Source organism: Colletotrichum spaethianum (genome assembly GCF_022836535.1).
Source record: "Colletotrichum spaethianum MAFF 239500 DNA, contig30, whole genome shotgun sequence".
In the NCBI taxonomy this organism is placed as follows: domain Eukaryota; kingdom Fungi; phylum Ascomycota; class Sordariomycetes; order Glomerellales; family Glomerellaceae; genus Colletotrichum; species Colletotrichum spaethianum.
In genome coordinates, this window is record NW_026054800.1 from 111,912 (window position 1) to 137,301 (window position 25,390).

Genomic DNA, 25,390 nt, shown 5'->3' on the forward strand with positions numbered 1-25,390 from the left:
GGCCTGACAAAACTCGTACCAGCATGTCTCTGGATACACCGATCGCTGGTGTCGTGGATCAAAGCTCTCCACGGTCAAACAGCGGGGCGCATGCGCGAATGAGCGGATCAATTCTTGCGGCACTTACAGGCTCAGCCACTGTGATTACAACAACGTACATCATATCAACACCGTCATGTCAATATTCGTGTCGGACACACAGTATTGTAACTATTGGACGTGGGATTCGATTGAACGCCTTCTATGATTGACTTGGTGGGCTGCTGGGTAGCTTACTAGCTGTATTTGGCTAGCTTGGGGAAAGAAGTGGAATTCATCTTTGCTGAGTGTAAATGTACAGTGCGGTACGTGTTTGAATCGGAGCTGGTTCCGGGCTAGTTTTGGCCCCGCCGCGGTTAGCTTGGGTCCCATATTTCTCTTGTTCCACCTCGTACTGAACTCGTTCTTCGTTCCTCATTCCTCGTTCTTTCAATCCGTGTCTTTGTCATAACCCGTGTCCAGTTCCCATTCATATTCCCAGGGTGGTTGTTTAGTCTGTTGTTGGCCGTTGGCTAGAAACAGCATCTTTCTGTATAGACCCTCCGGAATTACTATTTCTGGCACTCCTATGAACAAAAGTGACCCACAAAGAGGTCAAAGCATGAATAGTATTGATTGCTAACGCAACATCGTCTCTGTGCATAGTAGGCACCTAGGCCTTTGTTTGGGCACATTACGTTAAGAGTACTTAGACCAGATAATATTAGCTCGAAGAAGCTTTCTAATAGACAAAGTCCTCTTGACAGCCGTTTTGGATTTGACAGGTAAGATGAACTGCGTTTGGGTGCCAGGTATTGCACGGCAGCGTCGCGAAGTGGCGCGGCCGCATAGTGAAACAGAACGATGGATGGAGCAAGCAGACAAGACAAATAGCATACAATAAGACAAGGGCATCCATGTTTAACCTTTCTCTAGATACGTTCAAGCTAAATACTGGCTTAGTGCTCTGCGGACACGTGAGAACACAATAATCAGCAGCTGCTGAGCTTTGAGCGCAGTTTTGTAGTTGGAGTAACCCTGAGAACTTATCGTTCCTTCGGTCTTCGAAGTTCCACCAACATCTCCGGAGGTTTCGAGGGTGACACTGCCAGAGAAGTGCGCATGTTTGGTCCTAGCTATCTTGAGCCTTGATGTTTCTTACTGGCTATTGCAATACAAGAAGCAGTCGTCGACAAAGTCCCATAATAATGCCCCAGTTAGGTGCCCGATTTGTCGACGACATGCTGTTCCAGTGCTCGGGGTGCACTATCAGCCATATCAGACTCAAGGAAGTTATCGATGGAAACCGCAAAGTCCATAAATCGAGGTCTGTCGATTCTCACGGAGGAAGGTCGTGAATGAAACTGAATTCTATGGCGAAACTGCCGAGTTGCTCGGTCTGTCTCTTGCTGAAATATTATAACCGGCGCGGTTACTTTCTGTGCGGCGTATCTATGTAGTGTAAACATGGGACATTGAAATAGAGCTCTTATTATCAGTGCAATTAATTTGTAGCACAATGTGTTGCCCTGGTTCGCTCGTGCCAGAATGTCAATTGCATGAGCCCGAGAGTATGTCGTTTTTTTGTTTAGTTGTCTTTCTTTATTAGTTCAGTTACTAATTCAGTTGTAAAGACTTCCTGGTATTGGCCCGTTCTCGCTCCCCGCCCGCCTTCCCTGTTCTCTGTCCCTCGTTCCTCGTTCCTAGTTCCTCGTTCTCGTTCCTCATTTTCTACTCAGCCTCTATTCTGATGTAATTCTAGGGATCGAGCTGACGTGCCGTGTGTCCACGCCTCTTGATGCCGACTCGTACTCGATTATACCACAAAGATATAAAGCCCTCGAGGATGTTGAGATGGTAACTACAAGACACTCACTCTTCAGTAGTAATAACCAGAGAACATGTCATCATTCAAAACTATTAAGGCCATTGGTGCCGCAACGCTCAGCTTCGCGCTTGTCGCCGCTATCGAAGGAGCCAACGCCATCCCCAGCACTGGAACCACTTCGCTCAGGGAGGAGGCAGCTAAGAAGGACATTCTGATCGGGTCCGGTGCAATCAATCCAACCTACCTTGATGATCCTCAGTTCGCGACCGTCCTTGCTGAGCAATTCAACAGTCTCTCTCCCGAGAATGAGTTGAAGTGGTCGTTCATTAACCCAACGGAAGGGTACTACAACTGGGACACGCTTGACCGCCTTGTGACCTTCGCGGAAGACAACGCCATGGTGGTCAAGGGACACGGGCTCATCTCGACTTGCTGTAACCCCGACTACCTGCTCAACATTACCGAGCCTACGGCGTTTCGTGCCGCGATGACGGCTCACTTCGAGGCGATTATGCACCGGTATCACGGCAAGATGGATCGGTGGGACGTTGTCACAGAAGCCCTTGCAACAATGGGCGGCGGCTTGAACGTCACAGATTTCTACAACGTACTCGGTCCTGGCTACATCGAAGATGCATTTCGCATCGCCCGCGCAGCAGACCCGGACGCCAAGCTGTTCATCAACGATAATCTTGTTGAGTCGCTACCCGGCAAGCGTCAGGAACTCTACGATCTAGTTTCCGGACTCGTAGCAAACGGCGTTCCAATTGATGGAGTCGCTCTGCAGATGCACATCACCGAAGTAGCCCCGACACCGGGCGTGATCACGGACATGGCCAAATCATACCAGGCGCTCGGACTGGAAGTTACGATCGCTGAACTGGACGTCCACACACTCAACGCCACACTCCAGGCCGATATCTACGGCGCCGTTATAGATGAGGCTTTAAAGGCAGGAATCAACGACATCAGCTTTTGGGGCTTCACTGATAAGCACGCCTACACCTGGCTACCGGGTGCGAAGCCACTGATGTTCGACGAGAACTACAATCCCAAGAGTGCGTTCTACGCGACTCACACAGCGCTGGAGAACTTCGTTAGCGCTCCTCGGGAACTTTGAGCAGCGTCAAGCCATCAGAGACTGCCATTTACACAGCTCCAGTCTCAGTCCCAGGGAGTTTGGCAACACTTACGTAAAGGAAAGCAAATTATTGAAAGGTATGGCCATTGGTATGGCCTACGTGTAGAATTTCACAGGAGTGCAAAACGGCGCCTGTAAAGCAGTAGTTGTAGCTGGTTTACATCAAAGCTACTTACCGCCTATTGACTGGTCAGTGGGACGGCAACCAAAGTAATTTTCGCAGCCGCATAGATAGATATGTGGCAATTATACTTAAATAGATACACAAACAGGCATATAAAGAATCAATGGTGTCTATAAACCCGTGCGATACTGTTGTCCACTTCTGAGTGCTCGCTTATGTGTTCACCGGCCAACAAGTACGAAATCCGCATGTACATTTTACCCCCTTTGATAGGCTAAGGAAGAACACAAGGGGATCCTCCTAGATAAAGACCTAAAAGGCACGACAAAGATATCGCATCAACTTATGTGCTTTAACAATTTCGATCTAACGGCCAGCCTCAAGGTGGAGTGGGACATGCCCCACCTTGCCTAATGTAGCCGGTGTTGGCCCGTGAATATCTATCTCCCATTGCCTCGCAGTTGCCCCTATTCCAAACAATATAACTAATATGCCAACCGTTTGTATGTGGGGAGAACTCGTGTTTTACGATGAGTTTACATTATTGAGCAATCGGAGTTGTTCTTGCTCTGCGCTCAGCAAAAGAAGAAAAAGCTAAGGTCTTTATCATTACGAGCAACATCCAAGTCTGCAGGATACCAATGATAACCCATGTGACTACACGGCGGTGATAGGGAAAGCTTCAAAGGTGAAAAAAGACCTAAAGAACGCTACCACGATTCTCTAACCAATAAACTCATCTTTTGTCCGACATCCATTAAATTTGTCAAACCTAGAAAGGACCATTATCTTGATATTTAAAGATACAAACTGCTACCAAATGAACGTCCCCCCCGCCAAATCATCCTGTGTATGCCATGTGTCGTTCTCAATGCACTTCCAGCAAAGCTGCCTTGGAAGGATGAAAGTCAATTTTCCCTGCTGGACGGACACTGCTGCAGCTGCAAGTCTCGCCACGAAGTTGTCCTCTGCCCTTACTACACCCGCTGTTCCAGGGCTGTCAATCATCTCTTCCCAGTTGTCAATTGATGCCGCAGGAAACCTGGGCTTATGTCTGATTACGTGGCCTTCGCATTCATTCGGAAAGGCTACTCTCTTCAGGAGGCTACTTTGCAGTGCTGCAAGAATGTCCACATCAGCAACCCACTTCGGGCCTTCATGGACTTGTGCTAGGGTCTCAACGTAAGTCGCCTCGACATCCTGGGCACCATGGTGAACCGCGCCTGGAACGGGGCTTTCGTACTTCGTGAATGAAAGGTGGATAGAGGTATTGCTGAAATGGTCTTTGGAGCCTCCGTCAAAAGGCTCGTGGTTGACTACCTTCCAAGAATCGAATTCAGGCTGCCGCATTTTTGGATTGATGGGTGGTATGAGTAATGAGAGTCCCGGTCTTCCAATGTTGGCAGTAAGCCTCTGAAGTTTGTATGGCTCTGGGTTCTCCCAAGGGTCGCAGAGGATTGATTTTGACGCAAATATAGAGTTTCCGGACGAGATAGCTAGAACATTGTCGAAGGAATCAGGTGACAAGTCCAGTGAGCCAGTCTCGAAGAATGCTACGCAAGATAGCCCATGAGCTCTATCAACCTCATACCCTTCGAAGAAGCGGTGGCGCCTCTTGATCATAACAAAATCATCATCTTCGTCTTCGTCGCACATGGAGTCGGAGGTACTATCTTTTGGGACCCATTTCTGCTTCCCCAGCTCTCGACGTAGCACGCTCAGGGAGACTGTGGCCCCAGGCAAGGAACCGTATATTGTATTCGCAGACGCAAGAGCTTTCATGCATCGGATATAAGCAGGCGATGACTTCTCGAACCAGGAATGAGTCAGATGGTTTTCGAGTTTGGCGACGTCAAAAAGTCTTTCATCCAGGAACCGAATGAGGTGGTTTGGCGAAATGTCCATGTCGATTTGCTTCAGGTCACTGTCCATGGTGAAGAGAGATACCGGCCACCCACGGCCTAGATTCCGAATGCGAATTTGAGTAACAGTTCCACTGTTTGACTTGTGTTCGTACGCCTCGTCATTCGTGAGAGCAAGCGACATCGGCGCCACATCATCCCAAGTTCGTGTTCCAGATGATCGAGTCAAAAATTTGATACCATCGTCAAACGACAGAATACTGTCCGGGTTATATCTTTCGCAGACTTCTCCTAATGAAGCGATCTCTTGCAGTCGTTTCCCGGCCGTGTCAGCTGGTAGATGCAAAGGAACCCAGCGCACATAGTCCTTGGTTTTGGAATTGTTGCGGATTGGTGTTAGGGTCGCAAACTCATACCATTTGTTGGACCCAAAACCTTGACGGTACTTGATGAATAAGTTCTTGTTGCGCAGGTGTTTGTCTGCAGAGACCAAGACCCTCAACGCTTTCAACTGGACGTGCGAGGTGCTTTTCAACATGTTAAGAACGATTTCTGGAGACGTAAGACCAAATAGCCGAGGTGGATGTCCTGTTGCAGGAGATAGGAATGAAGAACCTCGTCGAGTACCCAGTTTGACTAGATTCTGATACTCCTTGATTTGATTGCTTTCCTCCAACATCTCGCAGGCTTTCGCAAGAACACCAATCCAGCCTGAGGCTGCAAGTGTCAAGTTGTATGCAGGAAGCGCTTCTTGAATAGTCATCGTTGGATTGGATTTGAACTCGCCGGATATGCGTGAAACGAAGCGACCCAAAGCAATGATCAGGTTCGTGACCGATGGGATCTCCAGGCCGTGTTGAGTCCATGCACACCATTTCTGAAGAAAGCATCCCAGGGCAACAAGCGTGAACTCATTGAAGGTAACACGAGACGCATCTTCAGCTGCGGAGCGCTGGCAGATGATGGGATCTCCATAGAATCGAAGATGCGCCAAGGAGAGCGACCAGTATACTCCTTTGCTTTGAGACTGGTCTGCGTCCTCAAGACCAATAGTCAAGCATCCTCCTTTTGTGATCAGATTATCATGCTGTTTTATGGTCTTGTTCCTGTCGCCGAACACAATCATATCCGGGTAGATATGCCAGGCCGATAGCGCGAGGAGTATTGCACCATTATCAACTCTCTGTGCAATGCCCTGTAAAAGGTGCTCGACCGTCTGCATGCCAGTCTTCCAAGCATCAATAACGCCCGAGAACACGTCCAACTTGTTGTTTACTGAAATGGAGAGGTTTTCGGTGATAAGACGTAGCTGCGTGTGCTGGCGCAACATCGCGTTGTCAGCAACGGTAAGCCAAGCTCGAGCGCCGGCATCCCAGTTTGCAAGCTCAGATCTCGAGATTTCAAGACGTGACGCCTGAATCAGGGGGAAATGGGACGGCTCGTTTGTGTCGTATTCAGCCGTAATTTGCGCTTTGCGACGTTGCACAATCTCCGCCCATATCGACGTAGCTTCGGCTGGCGTCCATAAGCGCGCCAACATGCAAGCAAGCAAATGCACCGCCAATGCACCTTTGCCGGATGTTGCAGCAGCCCAGATGGTCGTCGAGTCAGCACCAACGTGTTCTTTGAAGAGGCCGTCCTTTTGTGAGCCTCGGGGGTTGAACGCCGTCGACGACGATATTTCCGAGACACGTTGCCCATAGGCCTTAACCAAAAGTTCAGGCGATGTTATCATAGACCCAATAAGCGTGTCAAGCTTTCGAGCGGTGCGGTGTGCCGGGCCTTCTTCTGCATTTTGCTTTCTCGATGATGATATGTGCTTGCCGACCGCCTTGTACTCCTGCGGTGCTTCTACCTTGAACAGGGAAAAGTCGAGATTCAAGCTTGCTAATGCCACCTGAAACTCGTTCGTTTGTGATGCTGCTGCCGCTGTGAACTTTGAAATGTCCATTGACAACGTTTTTTGGGCCTTGGCAGCTAGGAACCACAGTCAACACGCTTTGAGTATTCGATGTGGAAAAAAGGCGGGTAGAGAGTAGGTGGTGGGGGTTTATCCTTCTGCTTTGCTTGGCTACACAACACCAGAGCACTCCATGACGTGGCAATCTCATATGCAGGTTGCCTTATGGTTCGCCTTGCCGATCAACTCGCCCAGCCTGCTTATCTATACACTCTACATATGCAATAATAACGCCACTGAATGGCGATTGTGCTCAAGGACAAATTTATCTCAAAAAGTGTCCGCGACGCGCAACTCTTCCCATTAATGCCGCCGTGTCTCTCCAGGGCTGAACAGGCGCAGACAGCCACTAACAAGAAGTCGCTAGGCTTTAGGGCGGAATCATCCCCAATGTGAGTACCGAACAGCCCGGCCTTTGGGAGACATTATCTCCTCACCGAATCTGTTCTGGATCTCTCTGATTGGCACTCCCGCAATGGCAGCGGAGGGCTTACTACGGTCAATCATGGGGAACACAAAAGCCCTCAGCCCCACAACCGGCATGTCCATCGTCCTTGAGACGTATTGTTGATAAAGTTCTTGGGTTTTCTCTGAGGATCGGGGCCGATAAATGCCCTTTATTTTAACCTATGCCCAAGAAGAATAGGCTCAGTCGCCTTGCGACGTAGCATTCACGGTGCCCGTCTCATGACAATCGACTAGGAACGCTGGCCTAGCTTTCTAACATCAAGCCATCTCATGAAACTCACAGAGCTGGCTCCTGACATCAGACACCTATAAAACTTACCCAATGAGCAAAGCTAACGGCGCCTGTGAAGCCTCAAGTCTCAGTGAACAAAGCATAGTCTGCGATTCGTAGCTGTTGGCAGTCCATACGAAAACAAGCTCACAGACAGGACCAGCGCGCCATCCAAGGGAGATGACATCAAGACATTGATCTCAAGCCTTATTTCCTTGAAAGACCAAGGCAAAATCTCTAACCCTTGGAATTGCTGATTTCTTAGCAGCGAGCCCAGTTGCCTGCGAACATATAACGGAGTTGTCTACGGAGCTCTCAACACGTAACGGATATACACAACCATCCTTGTTCTGTAGCCATTGCCAATGTAACTTACTAAGACGGCATCATAACATTCTCAGCGTTGGCAAGACTTGATACTTTTTTACTTCCACTCAAATATCCACACCAAATTCTGACCTTAGCTTGGACGGTTTAGCACAGCGATCAATGGGACCTCACCATCTACTCTGAGCCCTTTGTTGATAGCATAAAGTTCGGAAACAAAGGCGACGTTTTTCGTAAAGCAGAGAATAAGGAATGGTTCACCACAGCCTCGGTGTCTGCGAGACAGCTTCTTTGTCATCGCCCGCATGCTATTTGATCTTTGAATCAATACTACTCAACGCCCATGGAAACAATGCATTGATCAACTCCGGGATTCTCACAAGATTTGCAGAGTACGCCTCTACTATCTCTGTCCCAAACTCGGTAAGTTGAATAATCCACCCGTACAACGTCCAAGCCCCTAGCCCGCAGCACCAAGCGCATATACAGACCACCCAGAAAGACGACCTTGACCTCTTCCCCGGAACCCAAACTTGGTAAGAACCCCTAAACCCCAAATAACCCCGTAAATATGTGCTACAAAGTCCTCACCCACACGATGTCATGCGACGTTCGCCCCGTCATCACATCCACCACAACCCTCTACGTCAACCCCTACGAAACGCCCCCATCCTGCCCATGCACCCCATCCTCCCACAGCCATCGGACATCCATCTCCTCCTCCAGGCGCTGCCCTTCCCATGGCTGCTGCAGCCTCGACGTCACCACCTACCGCTGCGCGCGCCAATGTCGAAAGCTGACAAAATACCACCGGTACGTCTGCACATATGACTCCGAGCCCCAGCGACTTCCTGCCCACTCACACCGACAGTCGGGCTCGCACTTCCACTCATACCCGTACTCAAGCCCACACCCCTCCCGAGCAAACCCTACCCCCTTCGCGACACCACACCGCGCACCCTGGCGTACCCTCCGCACCTTTGACCGCAACCCAGACTTCTGCGCCGTCGAGTCCTCCGACTTCCACTTCGCCGTCTCCGAGCTCCTCGACATCGGCCGCGTCCTCCTCCACGCCGAGTCGGAGCTCGAAAAGGCCCGGCTCCGGGTCGAGAGGGAACGCGCGCGGCACCGGAGCGCCCACGGCGCGGCGTGCGAGCGGGTCCTGCAGGAGTGGGAATGCGGCTGGACGCGGCGCATCGGGGACATGGTCGTCGAGACGGACGATCTGAAGCTGAGCATCGAGGTTTTGGCGGATTGCTGGGTCAAGTACGTGGGCTTGCTGAGAAAGTACGAGCTGCTGGGGCAGCGGAGGGTCGGTGGGATCGTTGAAGATCGGGGGCAGGGGAAGTATCGGGGTGACGGTAGCTCCGGGGAAGTTGGACGGGACGAAGATGCTAGGCCGTGGAGATATGCTCGCCGAGAGAGTTGGGATCGGAAATATGACGGTCGTGAGGGGCGTCAGGGGAAGGTGCAGACTCACAAGCGTGAGTGTGGTCCTGAACAAGTACGGAGGCGAGAAAGGCGTCAGTCGGTTCGATTCCATGACGAGGTTAACAGGAGACGGAAAAGTCACCATGGTTCGTCGGATGGCAAGCGGCAGCGAAGTTGGTGGAGATTCTAAGCCACTGTTTCCCCTCCACTCGAAAACTAGGTAGGTCGCTGTTCACGTTGTCCAATGCGCAAGCGCCGGCTATTATGGATATCTTCTTATTAGATTGCGCCAATGTGGTATACTTTTAATGCTGTATATACTCTGCAAGACCCTGTCCTATGCATGCCTATTACTCCTATTCCGCTGATACAAAATGCTAGACTGTTGGCCATATTCTCATGTCCTTACAGGCTACCTAGTAGACAAGCTTGAAGCTTACCTCGGACGGGCAAGTGAGAGTTTCTGGTATCGGCAAAGGGTCATAAAAGGGGTTCGGGCGGAAGGTGATCTCCTTCAGATTGGGCAACGTGTCCTTGCTCTCAAAGACGAGCTTATGCAGAGCATCTTGAAGGCCCTGCTCGTACTTGGAGCGCTCCTTGGGCGAGAGCTGGTCGACCTCGACGTCATGCCACAGCTCTGCCAAGTCAAGTATCTCCAACGACGCGGGCAGCCGGTGACGAATATCAATGTCTTGAACCCTCTGTGGGTTTCCATACAGAATGCCAATATCGAGCTTGACATTGCGCAGGGCCTTCATCTTGGGCAAACAGGTGAGAGTACCGTCTCCGCCAACATGTTGGGAGAAGTTGCCTGCAAGGATGCCTTCAAATGAGAACGTTTCAAGGGTATCGGAGACAAGGGACAATGCGGTGTTGAGGTTGTGTTCGCCGTCGGCAGGTTGTTCCGCGACGCCGGAAGGGCCCATCTCGAGAAGCTTCAGATTCGGACACAGAGCGCAGATGGCGTGCCAGCCTTGGCCCCACATGCTGCTCCGCACAAGTCGGATCTCTTCGACGTTCTTCCAGCTCCCATCGTCACCCCAGCCGTCACCGGGCTCCAGAACAGCGGGCCGGAACACAGCGGAGCCGAGCTCCACAGAGCGCAGGTTGGGCAGCCGCAGGAGACACGGCAGCTCGCGACGGGGCCAGAAGCTGGCTCCGGGAAAGTCAGGCATGGGTTCGAGCATGACGCGGGTGAGGGAGCTCAGGACGCGGGGGCAGCCTTCGGCAGTCTCGATGTCGGGTGTGAGGATGTCCTTGAGCTTCTGGTATTCACCCGCTGCGAACGGCATGCGCATATGCAGAGTGCGCAGGTTCGGCGAAGAGTAGAGAACGAGGGCGAAGACGATTTGTGCGAATTCCAGCTCGGTCTTGGCTTCACGAACAACTGTCTTGATGCGGTCCGGGAACCGGGGCGAGGCATCCACCAGGCAGCGCCATTCTGTGCGCTTGTAGGGGCAGAGAACGTCGGTGGGATAGTGATCTGTGCCCAAACAGGAGACGTAGGACAGGATGCGCATGTTCTCGCCTCGCTCCGGACGCTCAAGTAGGGTCTGGAGCAGCGACTGAAGGCGGGTCTGACCCCAGAGATAGACGGTTTGGTAGAGATAGGGGACTGCCAGATCCGATAACCGTCGACACACAAAAGCGAGGCGGTAAAGGGCGACACGGTTCGAGACGACAACGCCATCCGGATCGGTGTAGGCCTGAAAGGGGATATCGAGACCATCGAGCGGCGGCGTCAAATGGCCGACGATTTGCAGCAGAACCTCATCGGGCAGGGAAAGAAGTAATGATGGAGTCATGATGAAGAGAGGTGAGTGTGTAATGGATTAAGTGTCGTCTAGCAGAGGGGAGACGCGAAGGTGAGATATTAGATCTTGATTAGGCGGGGTTACATGCGAGAGTGAGACAGCGTTCGAGTCTGGTACTCACGAGGGCTGACCAAGAGCGAAAGAAGGGAGTATGCCGAGGCCTGTCTCTCCCAACAAAGCGGTTCGCGGGGAGGCTGAGCAAATGCCGCGATGCGAAATGATGACCTTATGTAAAGTAGGCAGGCAGCTTGACAGAGCGAGACCGACACATGCCAGCGAGGCAAGGCGGGAACGAGATGCAGGGTTGGACGAGGGAGCGCGCAAAGTGAAAACCCGGCAAGAACAGGAATCTAGATGAGACGGGCGCGTGGCACACCAAGATTCCCCCAGGTTTGGTTTTTTTCGCTCCGATGTACACTCCACCCCGAATCCACTGCCGTCTCAGGGTCTCCCACGCTTCAGGAGTGTCCGACAACGAGGGCCCCCCCCTTTGGGCGGTCCGGATGCAGATGCAGGAAGGCCGAGGTTCTGCAAGTTGCGGATGCAGAAAAGCGAAAAGAAAGGGAAGGGAAAAATATGGATCTGAGGAGAAATGGGGGGTTGTTCGTGTGTGGGCGGGAATCCGTCCGACCTAAACAAACGACATGCTTGCAGTGCCTGGCCAGACTGCCCCAGTCCCCGCTGTCATATCAACATCTTTTGCTGTAAAACAGTAACCCGCGTGTGGGAGAGGGTAGTGATGAAGCTGTTGAATGCATTGCATGGCGGACAATATTAAAAAAAAAACGCTGCTGATGCATAGGGCGGAGGCTCATTCATCTCAGCGCCATCAAAATTGAAGACGCACATGCTGCGATGGGCAATGGCAATAGCATTTGCATCGCGGCACAATGACGTTGTCGATTGTACAGCGGCCCTTGGCCGCTACGAGAGATCCTGGTTGACGACCCCGTCACGTCTCTTGGCGCCAACCCCTTGGGATTTGCGCCCCGAGGCTTGGGTCACATCGCATGACAATGGCCCCCTAGAAGTCTACGAATGAACGGACCGATCGGGGTGTTGTGTCCGATAGGAAATGGCCGTCTTTTGCTCGCGGGAGGAAAGTATCACTGCTAGGGAGCGATGGGAGCAAGGGATGGCGCTGCACCTTGGTTGGATTAGAGTTGCAATCGTGGATTTGGCCATGGACAAAAGCGATGGTAGTAGAGAATAGACGGATAGCACGCTGATGGGAAATGGAGCACGAATGACGAGCAGAGCACAGAGAGCGATGAGGAAGGAGTTGGACAGAAGGTGGCCGTGGATCCGCTCCGTACTGGGCCCGCTCTCACAGGGCTGGCTGTACACCATGGTTGGCAGGAACCCGGCGGGCAGTAACCCCCTCCTTCCTTCCCCCTTGGGATTCTTTCGAGCCCCTTGAAGCTCGCCCCTGCCTCCCCTGGAAAAATCCAAAATCGACATCGTGACTGGCCCAAGGCCTTACCTTCCTTCCCATTGGCAGGTGCACGTCTGGCCCATCGCCGGTTCGCGAAGTACGACACTACTCAGTTACACACACAGACGAGTGGCAGGAACGTTGCAGTCGCATTCAAAGTGGGAAATGGTGGTTTTGGCACTTTTGGCAACCGCTGTGCAGTACACTTCACGTTGCGACTGCCTGCTTGCTCTCGAGACCAAAACTCCATCATCGAGGCGCGCATGGGAAGAGCTTGCAGCACGGAGACAAGGTGCTTGCAAGAAGCAGCCCATTCGACGGCATTTATTATTGGAAATGGTCCAATTGATCACGCTATGGTAGATCCGGATCGACGTGTTTGTTTGCAATTTACCTGGGTTATGCATGTCTTGGCCTTTTTCTTTTTCTTCTTCTTTTTGTCCGCTCCCTCCCTCTTTACCCTAACCTTCCGGTTATTCCTGTCCTTTACCGGTCCTATGTATGCGACACCAGCAGTGCCCTCTCAATTTTCAATTGCCTGTTGATGGTCCTCTTTGCTTACCTAACATTCGGCTAGAGTAAATTCGCTCTGCTCGCACGCCTTGACATCCAGCATCCAATCTTCACAATGGCCGCCTCTCTCAAAACGACGCCCTGCATCCGGCTGCCTTTTGCAGATGCGGAGGCCCTATGTCTCTCACACTCTGACACACACCTGGATGCTCTAGGAATCAACTGACCAACAGGGACGAGGCCCTCCCGAACGCCCTAGACAACGTGATCCCCCGACCCGAGAGATCACACCACCTTTGAGGGCTCTTTCGGATTCTTGTCAGGGATCCCACGGGTAAAACCTCACCGACACCAAAACCCATGCTCAGGGTCTCGCGTGTGGCCCGTTGCCACGCCGGTCTGTAGCGCGCCTCGCTGCACGACAGCGCCGCGGCCTTTTTACTTTGACGACGCACCGTGGGCTTCCCTTGGATCGTCGGCCTGCCGTTCAACGTCGCTGTCTCAACTGTTTGCGTTGCAGCCCATGTGTCGCCTTGAAACTTGGGACCAGCTGATTCCTCGACAGAAGCTTGTTTTTTCTCCCTTGCTTCGTCGCACTCTGGGACGAAGTAACCTAATCGAGCTACGCTTGGATTGTGAGGCATTGTCCGTGTAGGCTGATATTTGCCGAGAAGCGTCACCAAGGCCGACTTTCCAATACAGAGTCAGCACTAGCGAATCGCTCAGCGAAGCCGCCCAAGTGGCCTTGACCTAGATCCAGTAAATCCCAAGTGACAATCATGCTCTTCACGTCGCTTGAGATTAATGTTCAACATTGACATCCTCTGCTTTGGCTATGCGCCCTGTCTTTCCCAAATTCAACAGACCTTTTACCACTTGCCTGCACTTGATTGATATGTCTACAAAGGTGATCCCAGCCAGCTTAGTTGCCGGTGGTCGCTCCTTAGAATCCATCTTCCGGTGCTGAATGCCAAGATGTCAATCATGGCCGCGTGCTGGTGATCGCGAGTTCTCGCTATTACACAATGAACAATATCTCAAGAACGACCCACGATACGTCTCCTCTATTCGACGTGCAAAACACTCAACCAACTCAATACGCGAGCCTTGCTTTGTCTTCCTGCGTCAAAAATCGTGATTATCCGGGTCTTGAAGCGGCTGTGCGCCCCTTTGGGAAAAGGGTTCGTGCGTGCTCCAGCATCTGTGTCGCCTGATTTCGTTGGCACACCAATTCCTGCCATAACAGCTGATTTTGAGCCGGAACTTCTGAGCAGGACATCCGTTTCTGGCTTGATCGTATACTGTGTGATTGCCCAACATTAAAATTGGTGCTGATGGAAACCTTGCTAGGATTCTGGGTCGAAAGCGTCACGTTCAAAGCATAACCAGCCAAGAAATATGATACACATGCTTAATGATTGAGTCTTCGGAGTTCTCTCAATCAAAGTTCAAATGCAAAAGTTACGCTATTGCCCTCTTTCTGATCGATTTATGACCGAGAAATGGGAGGTGATTAGCAGCAAGGACCACGGATCAAGTCCAAGGGACAGCTGAATGGAGTAGTCAACGTTTCCCCCTGAGTTTACACGCCTGAAATGGACAAGAAGATTGATCAAAGTACCCCCTTTCTGAGCTCAAATGTAGTGCCCATATTCGCTATCCAGTTTAACTTCTTTTTTACTGTGAAGCTTGCCGATAGGCACTGTACCGCAGTGAGAGTGCATGGGCGAGAAAGTGGAATAGATCCGAGTTTGGTCTTCAGCTAGGAACTGGTGGAGGGACAAACAGAAGACAAAACAAAGATTGAGAGTGATTCTTTATTGCGTACCTGCGATCTCTAACATGTACTTGGTTTGAAAGAAAAAAAAATTTCTGACTGTAAGTGCATTCAACAAGCGCGGTTCAGAACAAAATGGTTGTCCTCAAATCTGCAAACGCCAAGGCTGTCCGTCACGTCCTTTCCTCCAAGAGCAATCTAGGCGCGTGGCGTCCTTGTATAATTCCATTTTTCCTTCCCGAACGAACAATTCTTTCAAAGACGATTGCGGGGGTTTTTGCGGGCTCGTTGGTCATATCGTAGCTTTAAGTGGCCCTCCAACCGTGCAGTGCCCATTGACCAGGAAGGGCTTCCAAACGACAAAGAAGGCATATCAAGATACTGACAAGACCAAGAAAGGCGGCAACTCCAAATAGCGACAACCGGTATCCCCATACTTTCAGCCGGGTCGAAGCGCCATTTCTATGTCTTGTCGATTCTGAATCGAGTAAAATGCGAACAATGTTCTCGTGTCCCCTTTCTCTCGCTATGGACAAAGCGGTCTGCCCATCGACATCCACGAAATCAGTCCTCGCTCCCGCAGAGACAAGAACTCTGACAATGTTCTCATGGCCCTTTTGACAAGGCCAGAATATGGGTGATTGCCCAGAGGCTGATAAACAATCGACGTCGATCCCACTTTGTTGTGCTAAAACCTCGACAACCTGCGTATGCCCCATGCTTGCGGCAATCCAAAGAGGTGTTCGGCCGAGGCTATCTTTCGTATTGAGCGCGACCGTTTTTTGCAAAAGCTTTTTGATTTCTCCCACGTGGCCTGTCACAGCCCAATGATAGAGATGTGCAATATCTCTCCATTCATAATGCACGTCTGCGGGTGAGATATGGGAGCAAAGGTATCCAAGAACTTCCAGTTGGCCGCGAGAAGCCACTGCAAAACATACCCTGGTTGTAATGGAATGAATGGTCTCAGTCCTCCGTCGTGCTAGAAGAAGTTGAACAGCTCGTCTGGCATCCACAGTTTGAGTCGCAGCCATGACAACATCTTCTGTAATACGTATCTCGTCTCCACGCTTATCAAGAAGCAATGCTATGATTGCTGGACCAAACTGTGGGTGCTTGGCCGCAGCTTTGACAACAGTCTCTGTGATGTGTATCTCGGATCCGTATTCATGAAGAAGTAGGGTCATAACCTCCAGGCCATACCGGATGTTCTCAGTTGCAGCCTTAATAACATCCTCCGTGATGTGTATCTTGGATCTGCATTTACCAAGAAGTAGTGCTATAAAGTCTTGGTCATGGTACTTTACTATAGCCTTGACAGCATCTTCTGTAATACAGATGTTGTCTCCCTGCTCATTAAGAAGCAATACTACAGTCTCTTTGCTACCATGTTTCATTGCAGCATCAAGGACGTGTTCTGTGATCTGGGTTTCCTCCTTGTGTGTGTTGAGGAGTAGCGCCATAATCTCTCGGCCTTTTTTATGGTTGCCAGCTGCAGCTCTAAGAAAGCCTTCTGTAATCTGGATTTTGTCTTTATGCTTGTCGAGTAGAAGCCTTAAAATTTTCTGGCCGCATTCCCAGTTCTCAGCTGCTGCTATCAGAACGTTTTCTGTGATTTGAATCTCCTCTTTATGTGATTCAAGGAGTAGCGCCATGATTTCTTGGCCACTTTTCTAGTTCTCGGCTACAGCTTTAAGAACATTTTCTGTGATTTGAATCCCCTCTCCAGGTGTTTTGAGGAGTAGCGCTATAATCTCTTGGTCTATTCCATGGTTGCTAGCTGCAGCCTTAAGAACGTTCTCTGTGATTGGAATCTCCTTATGTGTTTCAAGGAATAGAGCTATAATCCCTGGGCCACTTTTGGAGTTCGCAGCTGCAGCCTCGAGGGAGTTTTCCGTGATCTGGATCTCGTCCCCACGCGTATCAAGAAGGAGTGCCATGATTGCTAGGCCAGACCCAGTATTCTGAGCCGCAGCCTTAACAACGTCTTCTGTGATACGTATCTCGTCCCCCCGTTTATCAAGAAGCAATGCTATAGTCCCGTGGCTACCATTGCTAGCTGCAGCCTTTAGAACGTTTTCTGTGATCTGAATCTCGTCTCCGCGCTTGTCGAGTAGGAGCGCCATGATATCTCGGCCACTCCTACCATTACTGGCAACAACCACCAGCAATTGCTCTTCCATTGCAAAGGGAATATCTTTTTCCAACTGCCATGTTATGAGTTTACTTCTGCCGCGCTTTGCGGCAAATTCTTGAAGAAAGTTCATGGACGTACCAAGTTCCTTTGAGCTCAAATGCGTCCAATCTTCAGGATTAAGAACACCTGCTAAGTCGAACGCACACAAAACCATTAAGCCTGGATAAATAAGTACACCGGAAACGGCATCCTGAAGCTTCCACCAAAGGTTTCTCGGTACGACGAAGCTCATCTTTTGGCCCATTCGCCTCATTCTTTCTCGCCAATCGCACAAGTTTGATGCGTTCTGCTCCCCAAAAAGGAAGTTGAACAGAGCGTTTTTTAGCGAAGTTTGTTCTCCCTGTAAGCCTGCCTGCGCATGTTCTCCCCAATAATGGTCGCAATAGTGTTTGAGAGCATATGGTTCCGGGCCCGCAGGGACTGCAACAACACCGTGAAGGCATGCTTCTGCTACAAGTGCGTTGACGGACACTCGTTGATAGTCTTTCTGAAATTCGAGGAACTCTCGGACCGACAAATGCGAAAAACGAAATGCATCTTGGGCAGAATCGTAGACGACCAGATTACAGCACAGCTGTAAAAGCTGTTCTTTTGAGATTTGGCAAATAAGACCACGTTTTGTCAGACATACGGCGGCTAAGAAATCTTTTGACCGGAATTGCCACTGGGCACAGAGGAGCCAACTGAGAGCGCTGCGAGTGATCCGCCGATCTGCGTCTGCCTCGATGTTTTCGATTCTGAATAAGATATCACGATAGAGATCTTCCAGAGTCTTAGGTAGTCGTCCAAGTCTCTCCTCGATCGCTTCATCAGTGCGCTGACGGCAAAGTTCTTGTAGTTGGAGGCTTGCCCAGCGAAACCTAACATTGTAAGAGTTGTGACCATCTTTCATTGCAACAGAAAACTTACATGCCATGTGCGTTGCGTTTGAGCTCTTCGACAATATTATTACGCAGCTCTACCCTCCTTGAGCTGTATCGTAGCAAATCCCCCTTCCTGATAAGGTGATCTATTTCAGTGGTTACGTAGAAATCAATATCTGCTGAGTTGCGATCGGAAGAGAGGTGAAGGTTCGGATAATTATCTAGCTTGTAGACAATGTCTTGGTCGTCCCGACTAGAGACGAATATCTTAAGAAGACAGGGAGAGGTCTTCATAAGGTCCTCAAGCAATTCTAAGAGAGAACTGCGGCTTGCTTCGGCGCATTCGTCAAGGGCATCAATCACAATAGTAATTGCTGCGTCTTTGTATCGATCCAGCAGCTTGAGGATAAGGTCCTTGTTTTCACCAAGGTGAAGCGGCCCAGAGGCGAACGCACTTTTCTCTCTTTTTCGGTACACCTCGACGACCTCTTCAAGTATCGGCCCTCCAGCGACAGGGGTGGAGAGCTGACGTGAGATGCTGGCCGCTATGCTAGCGGGGTTGGACCGCCCAGGCTCGGCTGGATTACGGGAACAGTAGAAATATACGGGGGCCGGCGAATGACTGTTCGAAAACGATTCCAGTGCATCTTGGATGACAATAGATCTTTGCTTTGTCAGCTGAGTATCTCATATTCAAACCGATCTTCTGAACCTACGCGAGCTTGCTTTTCCCGGAGCCTGGAATACCATGGAGCCATAGAATAGACGAAGCGCTTTCTTTTTTCCATTGGAGGTAGGTCGAATCCTCTAAAAGCCATCTACCCGTGCCCTTCATGACTTCGCTCTGCGCTTGTTGGTGGTGCTGCTGGTAAGGTTCGACAGAAAGCCACTGTAGAATCTTCACCCTCCGTTCCACTAACTGGGTAATCAGTGACACCGAAACACAATATTCAATCAGAACTGACCATCAAGTTGATCCGTCAAGGAAGCGAGCGCCTTGTTCCAGCGTTGTGCAGGGGCGTTGAACTCCTTCAGCATCTGCTTGAGTTCGCTATGCATTTCAAGTTGGGCTTCACCGCATGAGCATATTCGTACATCCTAGGGAGCCGTGACTAACCTTCTAACCCGAAGATGACAGAAAACCGTGTTACGTCTTCATGGTCATTGGTAATATTTGTAAATGTCGACTCTAAATCTGATGATGCGAGAATCCCGTGCTTCAGAATGCGTGCTGGTTGATTTAGCTGCTGGGAGCGAGGGGGAAAGTGTGCTAACTCACTGGCAGTGGGTTTGAGGTAAAACGATCTGGCCTTGGCGAGATAGGTTAGAATGCTAGCAAATAGTTTAATTAAGGCGCGACGTAATTCCCCCGCGGCAGTAGATGAAGCATCTCCCAGAAGACTTTCAATGAGAGCGTTGCGACATATCAACTCCACAATGCCAACTGTTCTCTCGAGCACGCTGCTGCAGGTTTCTAGATCCCCCAAGGCGACCTGCTTGGTTGTCAACGAAATCCAACTACACTGTTGATAGATGGGCCAAAATCTTACTTTCAAAAGAAAGCTGACGCCTGCCCAAGGTAGAGCAGCGTGTGCTGGGTCATATTGCACGGCAATATCGCCCACTTCCTTGAAATGACGAACCCATTTGGCCACCTTTGTCAGGACGTCGCGCACGATCACCTTCTTGCCGTTACGCGTAAAGGACCACGAGCGCGCATCCAAGCGTTCCCTTGCCTCCGTAGTCGCGGCTAGAAGTTCGTTGACGGAAGTGTGCATCGACCCTTGGGTGAAATTGATCTGGGACTTCAAATCGTCTCCAAGCGTGGCTACCGCGGCGGCCCACAAGTCGTCACTGCGTAATGGGCCCGTTAGTACACAAGGCAATCACCACGATGTTCCGGCCAAGCTCACTTACCCACTCCGTCTCGTGGCCTGTGCAACGGACATTTTGAGGTCATTCACTCGTTGGGAATGATCTGTTTCAAACCAATTCCCAAAGAAATCTAGCCTCGAGCCTTCTCGCGGAGTAGAGAAGAATGCTGACAGAAGTTGGATGTGACGGGCGAAAGCGGGGTCAAGTTGGATGAAGTGCCGGGGTAGATGAATGATATCCTGTGTGATGCGAATGCGACTGGCTGCAAGACGTCGTCAGGCTGACCATTCCAGAACCATGATTGATCACCCAGTGGGGCTTCAGCGGCGGCTGTGCTTTGGAGTCGCGAGGCGGAGGTGACCCTTGTGGCAGTCCTCTTGCACTACTAAGGGCGGTTAGCGGGATGCAAATGATCTCAGAACATGGCACCAGAGAGAAGCACTTCCAACCAGGCTGGATTGGTTGACCATACAAGGCCCACGAAATGTTGTAATTAGCACGTAAATAATCTGATGATTCTACACGCTCTTCCAAGCGTCTCATCATGGCTGGACGGGCCTAAATCGCCAGAGAGCGGGGGTCGACAGAGTTTGCATGGCAACGTGATATCCGTAATCGTCCAAAATTTCGACCCGGCCTTCGCACTACCTACTTCTTCAAGTTTCCCTAACACCTAATCCTCATATTGGGACACATCATAGTAGATCACGAGGTCACCCAATCACAGCCTTCGTATCGGCAGTACTATACCTCATCATCCGGGATGCAACCAGTACTATTCAATACTGAAAATAACTCTCATTAATGTAGCAGAAAAACGGGATAAATCACCGCAAACTAGGGCCGGATTCAAGCTTTGTCTGGTGGGTAGGTGAACGACCAGGCTGCAGAACCAAGGGTAAACATAGGGGGCTACGGATCAAGCATAGGTAAAAGTCTCGCTGGGGCTCACTGGAGACTGCACGACGGGGAGCTAAATAAACAAGTAACTTATCACATGTCGTTCATACGCTTTTCGAGATTCAATCTTAAGAATGAAACCACATGCCGTATGTAGCCCATAATATAAGCAGATGAAGCTTTTCTGGCGCCTCACATACAATGAAAGTAGCATGTATCAACTGGAAGATACCCTTAGTGTGCCACTTTTCTTAAGACATCGGGTTAGATCTTTTCCAATATGAGGTAGCTACAAAATAGCCTTACTTTTTTCGTGGAAGTCTTCTAGAAGGTTCGCAGACAAAGCACACAAACCCGACGGGTTCTTTCGAATATCTGGGATCTATCATCCATACCACACCAGCACACACTGGAGGGGCAGTGATGGCCGTCAGATGCTCGGCGGTGCATGTTGTTTCTCACTTTGTTTGCGAATCTGAAGTCGGGTTAGCATTCCTGCTCGCGTCTTTTCGTCACGTTGAAGGCTACGGTGATAGAATATTAGCTAGACACTAACAGATGGGAATCCGGCGTACACGCCATAGTTCAACCTATTGCTTCAGGCATTTGAGATGGTGATTTTGCTAGCATTCAATGTGCCATTTTCCACAGGTACACTAATACCGCTGGTATTGTCAGTAGCGGTGGGTTGCCCTTAACGAAACAAGGGGGATGAATAACTTGATTCATGAGTCGCGCAGACCCTTGTCGTCCCAAAGCTTTCAATCCAATGGATCATTCTGAACCCTGCACAGCTGACGCCTGGTTGAAGTACAGGAAAAACATCGTGGCGAATCCACGTTACGTATTAACAGAAGAAATAAAGTCTTAAGCTAACCTCTATGACTTTAACTTTGGCGCTGTTTACACTTTAAACCAAACAAGCACGAAAGTAGCGTGGGCCCCACTTGTTACTGCAACTCAACTGCATGTCAGAATCTGACGTGGGACGCCTTGACCTTTCTGTTTGCCGGCTGCAAGGAATCGGCTTCGGGCAAAGCCATGTTGCTTTACTAACTTGCTCAAGGTCATGCAGGCTATGCCGAATCCAGATCGGAGCATCCGCATACAATGTTGCCCAACAAACTTGCCTCGGGTTTTATCTAGAGACCATGGGCTGAATGCATAGATTTGCGCTGGCGATAAGACTACACTGTCTTTGAGTCTCAAACCACGAGACTTTCTACACGTGCATATTGTTGACCTTTTGCAATCACTTGTTTAAATTTGCATGTTCAAGATCTTTATTTACGTGTGAGGCTAGTGACGGAGATCCTCACGACCAAGCTAAAAGTAAATGTACAAAAACATTATCCGTCTGCATCTATGTCATTTGACGCTCAAAGGTCATCAATGAGGGGGCTGAGACCCTGAGCAGTGCCAAGGCGGTCTTCCAGCCAGAAGCGGAGTCTTTCAACAGCCGCGCGGTCGGACATCCACTTGCCGAAAGCGGTCGGATCGGTGCCGGGCATCTCCAAGATGGCAGGGTAGTTGGCCGGGGGAGGGACGTCCCCACGGACGCTCCATCCTCCGCGCGCGCTCTGGAACTCATTGCTGAGCATATAAGCGTGCAGAAGCTTGGCACCCTCGGGGTGGGGTGCGTTCTTGAGGATACCACCAGTCTGGGGCCATGACACGAACTGACCCTTGACGGGGAAGGAGGCCTTGGTAGGAGAAACCGGGTTCAGAACGCTGGAGGAGGTGAAGGTGGCGGCCCATTGGGTGTCATTTTTGGCGTAAATTGTGCGTGGAGTCTGAGTGCCGCGGACCCAGCGGGGGTTCAGGGCGAGAAGCTTGTCGAACCAGGCGGTGCCATATTGCTTGAGACTAATTGGGACCATTAATTTTGAGCATTTCACAAGAGCTACGAAAAGCTTGCAACTTACATGAGGTCAAAGGCAAAGAGAACCGCATCGTCGTCGTTGGGGTAGGTAAGGACAAGCTTGTCCTTGAGGTCAGGGTTAACCCAGTCCTCCCACTCGACCGGTGCTGTGATGTTGGGCAGTTTTCCAGAGTGCCATTGACCGCCCCATGTAATAATGAAGAGACCGTAGTATGCGGCAGTCTCGTTGGTTTTGAACTCGGGGAGGATTTGGTCGTAGCCCAGAGGGGCGTAATCCAAGAGAGCACCCTCAGAGGCCCATCGAGGGTAGTCGTGAAGGGTCTGGAGGATGATGCTGTCAACATAGACATTGTTGGCTGCGATCTGATCGTCCAGTTTACCGTCGTGATACTTAGAGAGATCGACGGTGACGTTGAGGGTCATGCCAGGGAATTCCTTCTCGAACTTGGACTTCAGTGAGTTCTGCTGAGTGGTCTCATCGCCGCCGTGCCACAGGGTGACGACACCACCTTCCTTAAGAGCAGCTTGGTAGATCTCGTCGATGGTGCGGGTTTCGAACTCGGCAGCGGCGCTGACCAAGGCTCGAGCGCCTAGAAGGGCAAAAGCAAAGAGGGGGCGAACCATAGTGACAGATTTGAGTTTATCCGAGCAAACGATTGTAACAAAATCACCGGTGAGTTGCTTGTGTTGACTAAATCTGTAAATTGGTGTCATGTACCTCCTCTTATAGAAATTCACAGATGAACGTGATTTCCCCTGAGATGCCTTCACCGCAAGTCGCTGTAATCACTTCAGGGTATAATTCGGAGACTCGAATTCTTAGTCTACAATATCTCTTGTCATGCATCCCTTTCAGAGAACCGACTTCACGAAGTCTACCGCGCGCTTGATGACGATGGCAGCGGGAGGTTCCGCTGAGAGACGAGACGAACCACGATGGTCCTTCTTCATCGGCCTCCTTTTCCTATTACAGCCTAGGCCCTGGCCGTTGACTAGCATGGCTGGGTAGTACTGCTCGGTGTACCAGCACAACGTAGGTGGGGGATAATTGTAAATCCAATCTACAGTCGAGTCGAGAGTCATGTCAACCGAGTCCTAGCACTGAATCCAGACGCTTGTCCACTCAAGACCCCACCGGAATAGTCCGGCAAAAGTGGAGACGGTAGCGAGAGAGCGCGCTGCTCGCATACCAGAATCAAACAGAAACATAGCGCGGCCAGGATCATGATAACTAATCACCAGGTGAAGAGCGGATGATGTTTGATTCCGAGGCGCTGGCTCGATCGTGTTCCCAAGCTAGGCAAAACAAGCTTGTCGATCATGACAACACAGCAAGGGAGAAATGAACAAGCCTGCCTAGGTGGGCTAGTCGCAGGAACAGGGACAAGTTCTCTGAAGTGTCATTATCGATCTCGAGCTGATATGCATCTAATAAATCGCTACAGCTTGTGTTGAACGGTTCGAGAGATGCTTATAGAGCAACATGGTATGCAACACGACAGCTAGGCGCTTAAAACATCGAGCATAGCTCTGGTACTATTGCAACTATCAGATCCGAACGCAAGGCTCGCCGGTTTAGACGATTATCTGACAGTGATCGACCGGATTGCGGAACACATACACAAGCCCCCGTCCTAAATGTGTGGGTTCGTTTAGCGAATCATCAGCAATTCATACGGAAATGCGGCACGACGCCCCACTACCGAGGTTCTCGCGAAATGATCGTTGTTCGTCTCCGATAGAGGTTATGGGATGTTTTCATCAGAGATTTTTGTTGCAGTAGGGCAAACCACGCACCTAAGTACAGGACGTAATCAAGCCCTTACCATGCGGAACAGAGGAAGACCAACATTGCAAATGCCGCAATATACAGATGAGTATTTATCCAGGACAGTGATCGCCGTTGGATGATACACACTCAAATTTCTCACGCTCCACATCGACAGTTGTCAACCCTTATGTGGAATGCAAGGTCTTCTTTCCGTCCGACACAGAATCCATCTATTTTTGCCCCTATCTTGATGTTTTGATTGCTGCTAAATTCGGGGCGACGCATAATAACCATCTTGCCCATTTCATTTTGAATGTAAGCGCATAGTTTCATGGATTTCTGGGGGGACAAGGGGTGAGTAGTAGTTGGACGTGTTCATATTTGTTGTGTGTGGATGTCAAGAAACAGAGGTGCCGGGGACTAATGTTGTCTAGGTGACTAACACGACTGCGTTGGCTTAGCTGTGCATCGACTGTGCTGCGGTCGCACTCAAGGTCCGAAACATACCAAATAAGCATATACCTAGTCTAGACCGAACCCCTCCAACCAGACAGTGGACACCTACTTGTCATTAGTGGCTTTCCGATCCTGGCTATGGTGGATGGGTACTGCTGATGCTACCTTTGTGGCGCATCTACACGGGTCAGCCACGCCGACTGCGCTCCAACTAGCTCTTGAAAATATGATATGCCTTGGAAGTGGGCGCTACGCCACCTCCCCCTTTCCTTACGGTCAGTCAACAATTCTTTCGCCCTCACAGGTCCCACAACTCTGTCCATAGCAGTTTTAAAGAGGGACTTCGTCACTCTTTGATTGTGAAAATATGTCATACCAGAAGCTCCGATCAATTATCGACGATAATGCAGATTGTCGTACAACTCTCCTCCCCGAAAACTCGGATCGGATTTTTCAGCATTTTTGATCGTGTGAATA

At 50.4% G+C, this 25,390-nt stretch overlaps 6 protein-coding genes across 6 annotated transcripts; 2 read left to right on the top strand and 4 right to left on the bottom strand.

Moving 5' to 3' along the window:
* Positions 1-1,919: 1,919 nt before the first annotated feature.
* ColSpa_09687 (endo-1,4-beta-xylanase Z) lies at positions 1,920-2,966 on the top strand (the record flags this gene model as incomplete). The annotated part of the gene is made up of 1 exon (XM_049275899.1): positions 1,920-2,966. The coding sequence occupies one exon, from the start codon at positions 1,920-1,922 to the stop codon at positions 2,964-2,966; it is 1,047 nt and encodes a 348-aa protein (XP_049131856.1).
* Positions 2,967-3,924: 958 nt separating this feature from the next.
* Positions 3,925-6,924, bottom strand: ColSpa_09688 (uncharacterized protein; the record flags this gene model as incomplete). The annotated part of the gene is made up of 1 exon (XM_049275900.1): positions 3,925-6,924. One exon carries the CDS (start codon positions 6,922-6,924, stop codon positions 3,925-3,927), a length of 3,000 nt encoding a protein of 999 aa, XP_049131857.1.
* Positions 6,925-8,597: 1,673 nt separating this feature from the next.
* On the top strand, positions 8,598-9,620 carry ColSpa_09689 (uncharacterized protein; the record flags this gene model as incomplete). Its single annotated transcript, XM_049275901.1, has 1 exon — positions 8,598-9,620. One exon carries the CDS (start codon positions 8,598-8,600, stop codon positions 9,618-9,620), a length of 1,023 nt encoding a protein of 340 aa, XP_049131858.1.
* A 226-nt stretch (positions 9,621-9,846) lies between these two features.
* On the bottom strand, positions 9,847-11,235 carry ColSpa_09690 (uncharacterized protein; the record flags this gene model as incomplete). Its single annotated transcript, XM_049275902.1, has 1 exon — positions 9,847-11,235. The coding sequence occupies one exon, from the start codon at positions 11,233-11,235 to the stop codon at positions 9,847-9,849; it is 1,389 nt and encodes a 462-aa protein (XP_049131859.1).
* A 5,407-nt stretch (positions 11,236-16,642) lies between these two features.
* ColSpa_09691 (uncharacterized protein) lies at positions 16,643-17,095 on the bottom strand (the record flags this gene model as incomplete). The annotated part of the gene is made up of 1 exon (XM_049275903.1): positions 16,643-17,095. The coding sequence occupies one exon, from the start codon at positions 17,093-17,095 to the stop codon at positions 16,643-16,645; it is 453 nt and encodes a 150-aa protein (XP_049131860.1).
* Positions 17,096-22,183: 5,088 nt separating this feature from the next.
* Positions 22,184-23,310, bottom strand: ColSpa_09692 (uncharacterized protein; the record flags this gene model as incomplete). The annotated part of the gene is made up of 2 exons (XM_049275904.1): positions 22,184-22,670; positions 22,730-23,310. 2 exons carry the CDS (start codon positions 23,308-23,310, stop codon positions 22,184-22,186), a joined length of 1,068 nt encoding a protein of 355 aa, XP_049131861.1.
* Positions 23,311-25,390: the final 2,080 nt, after the last annotated feature.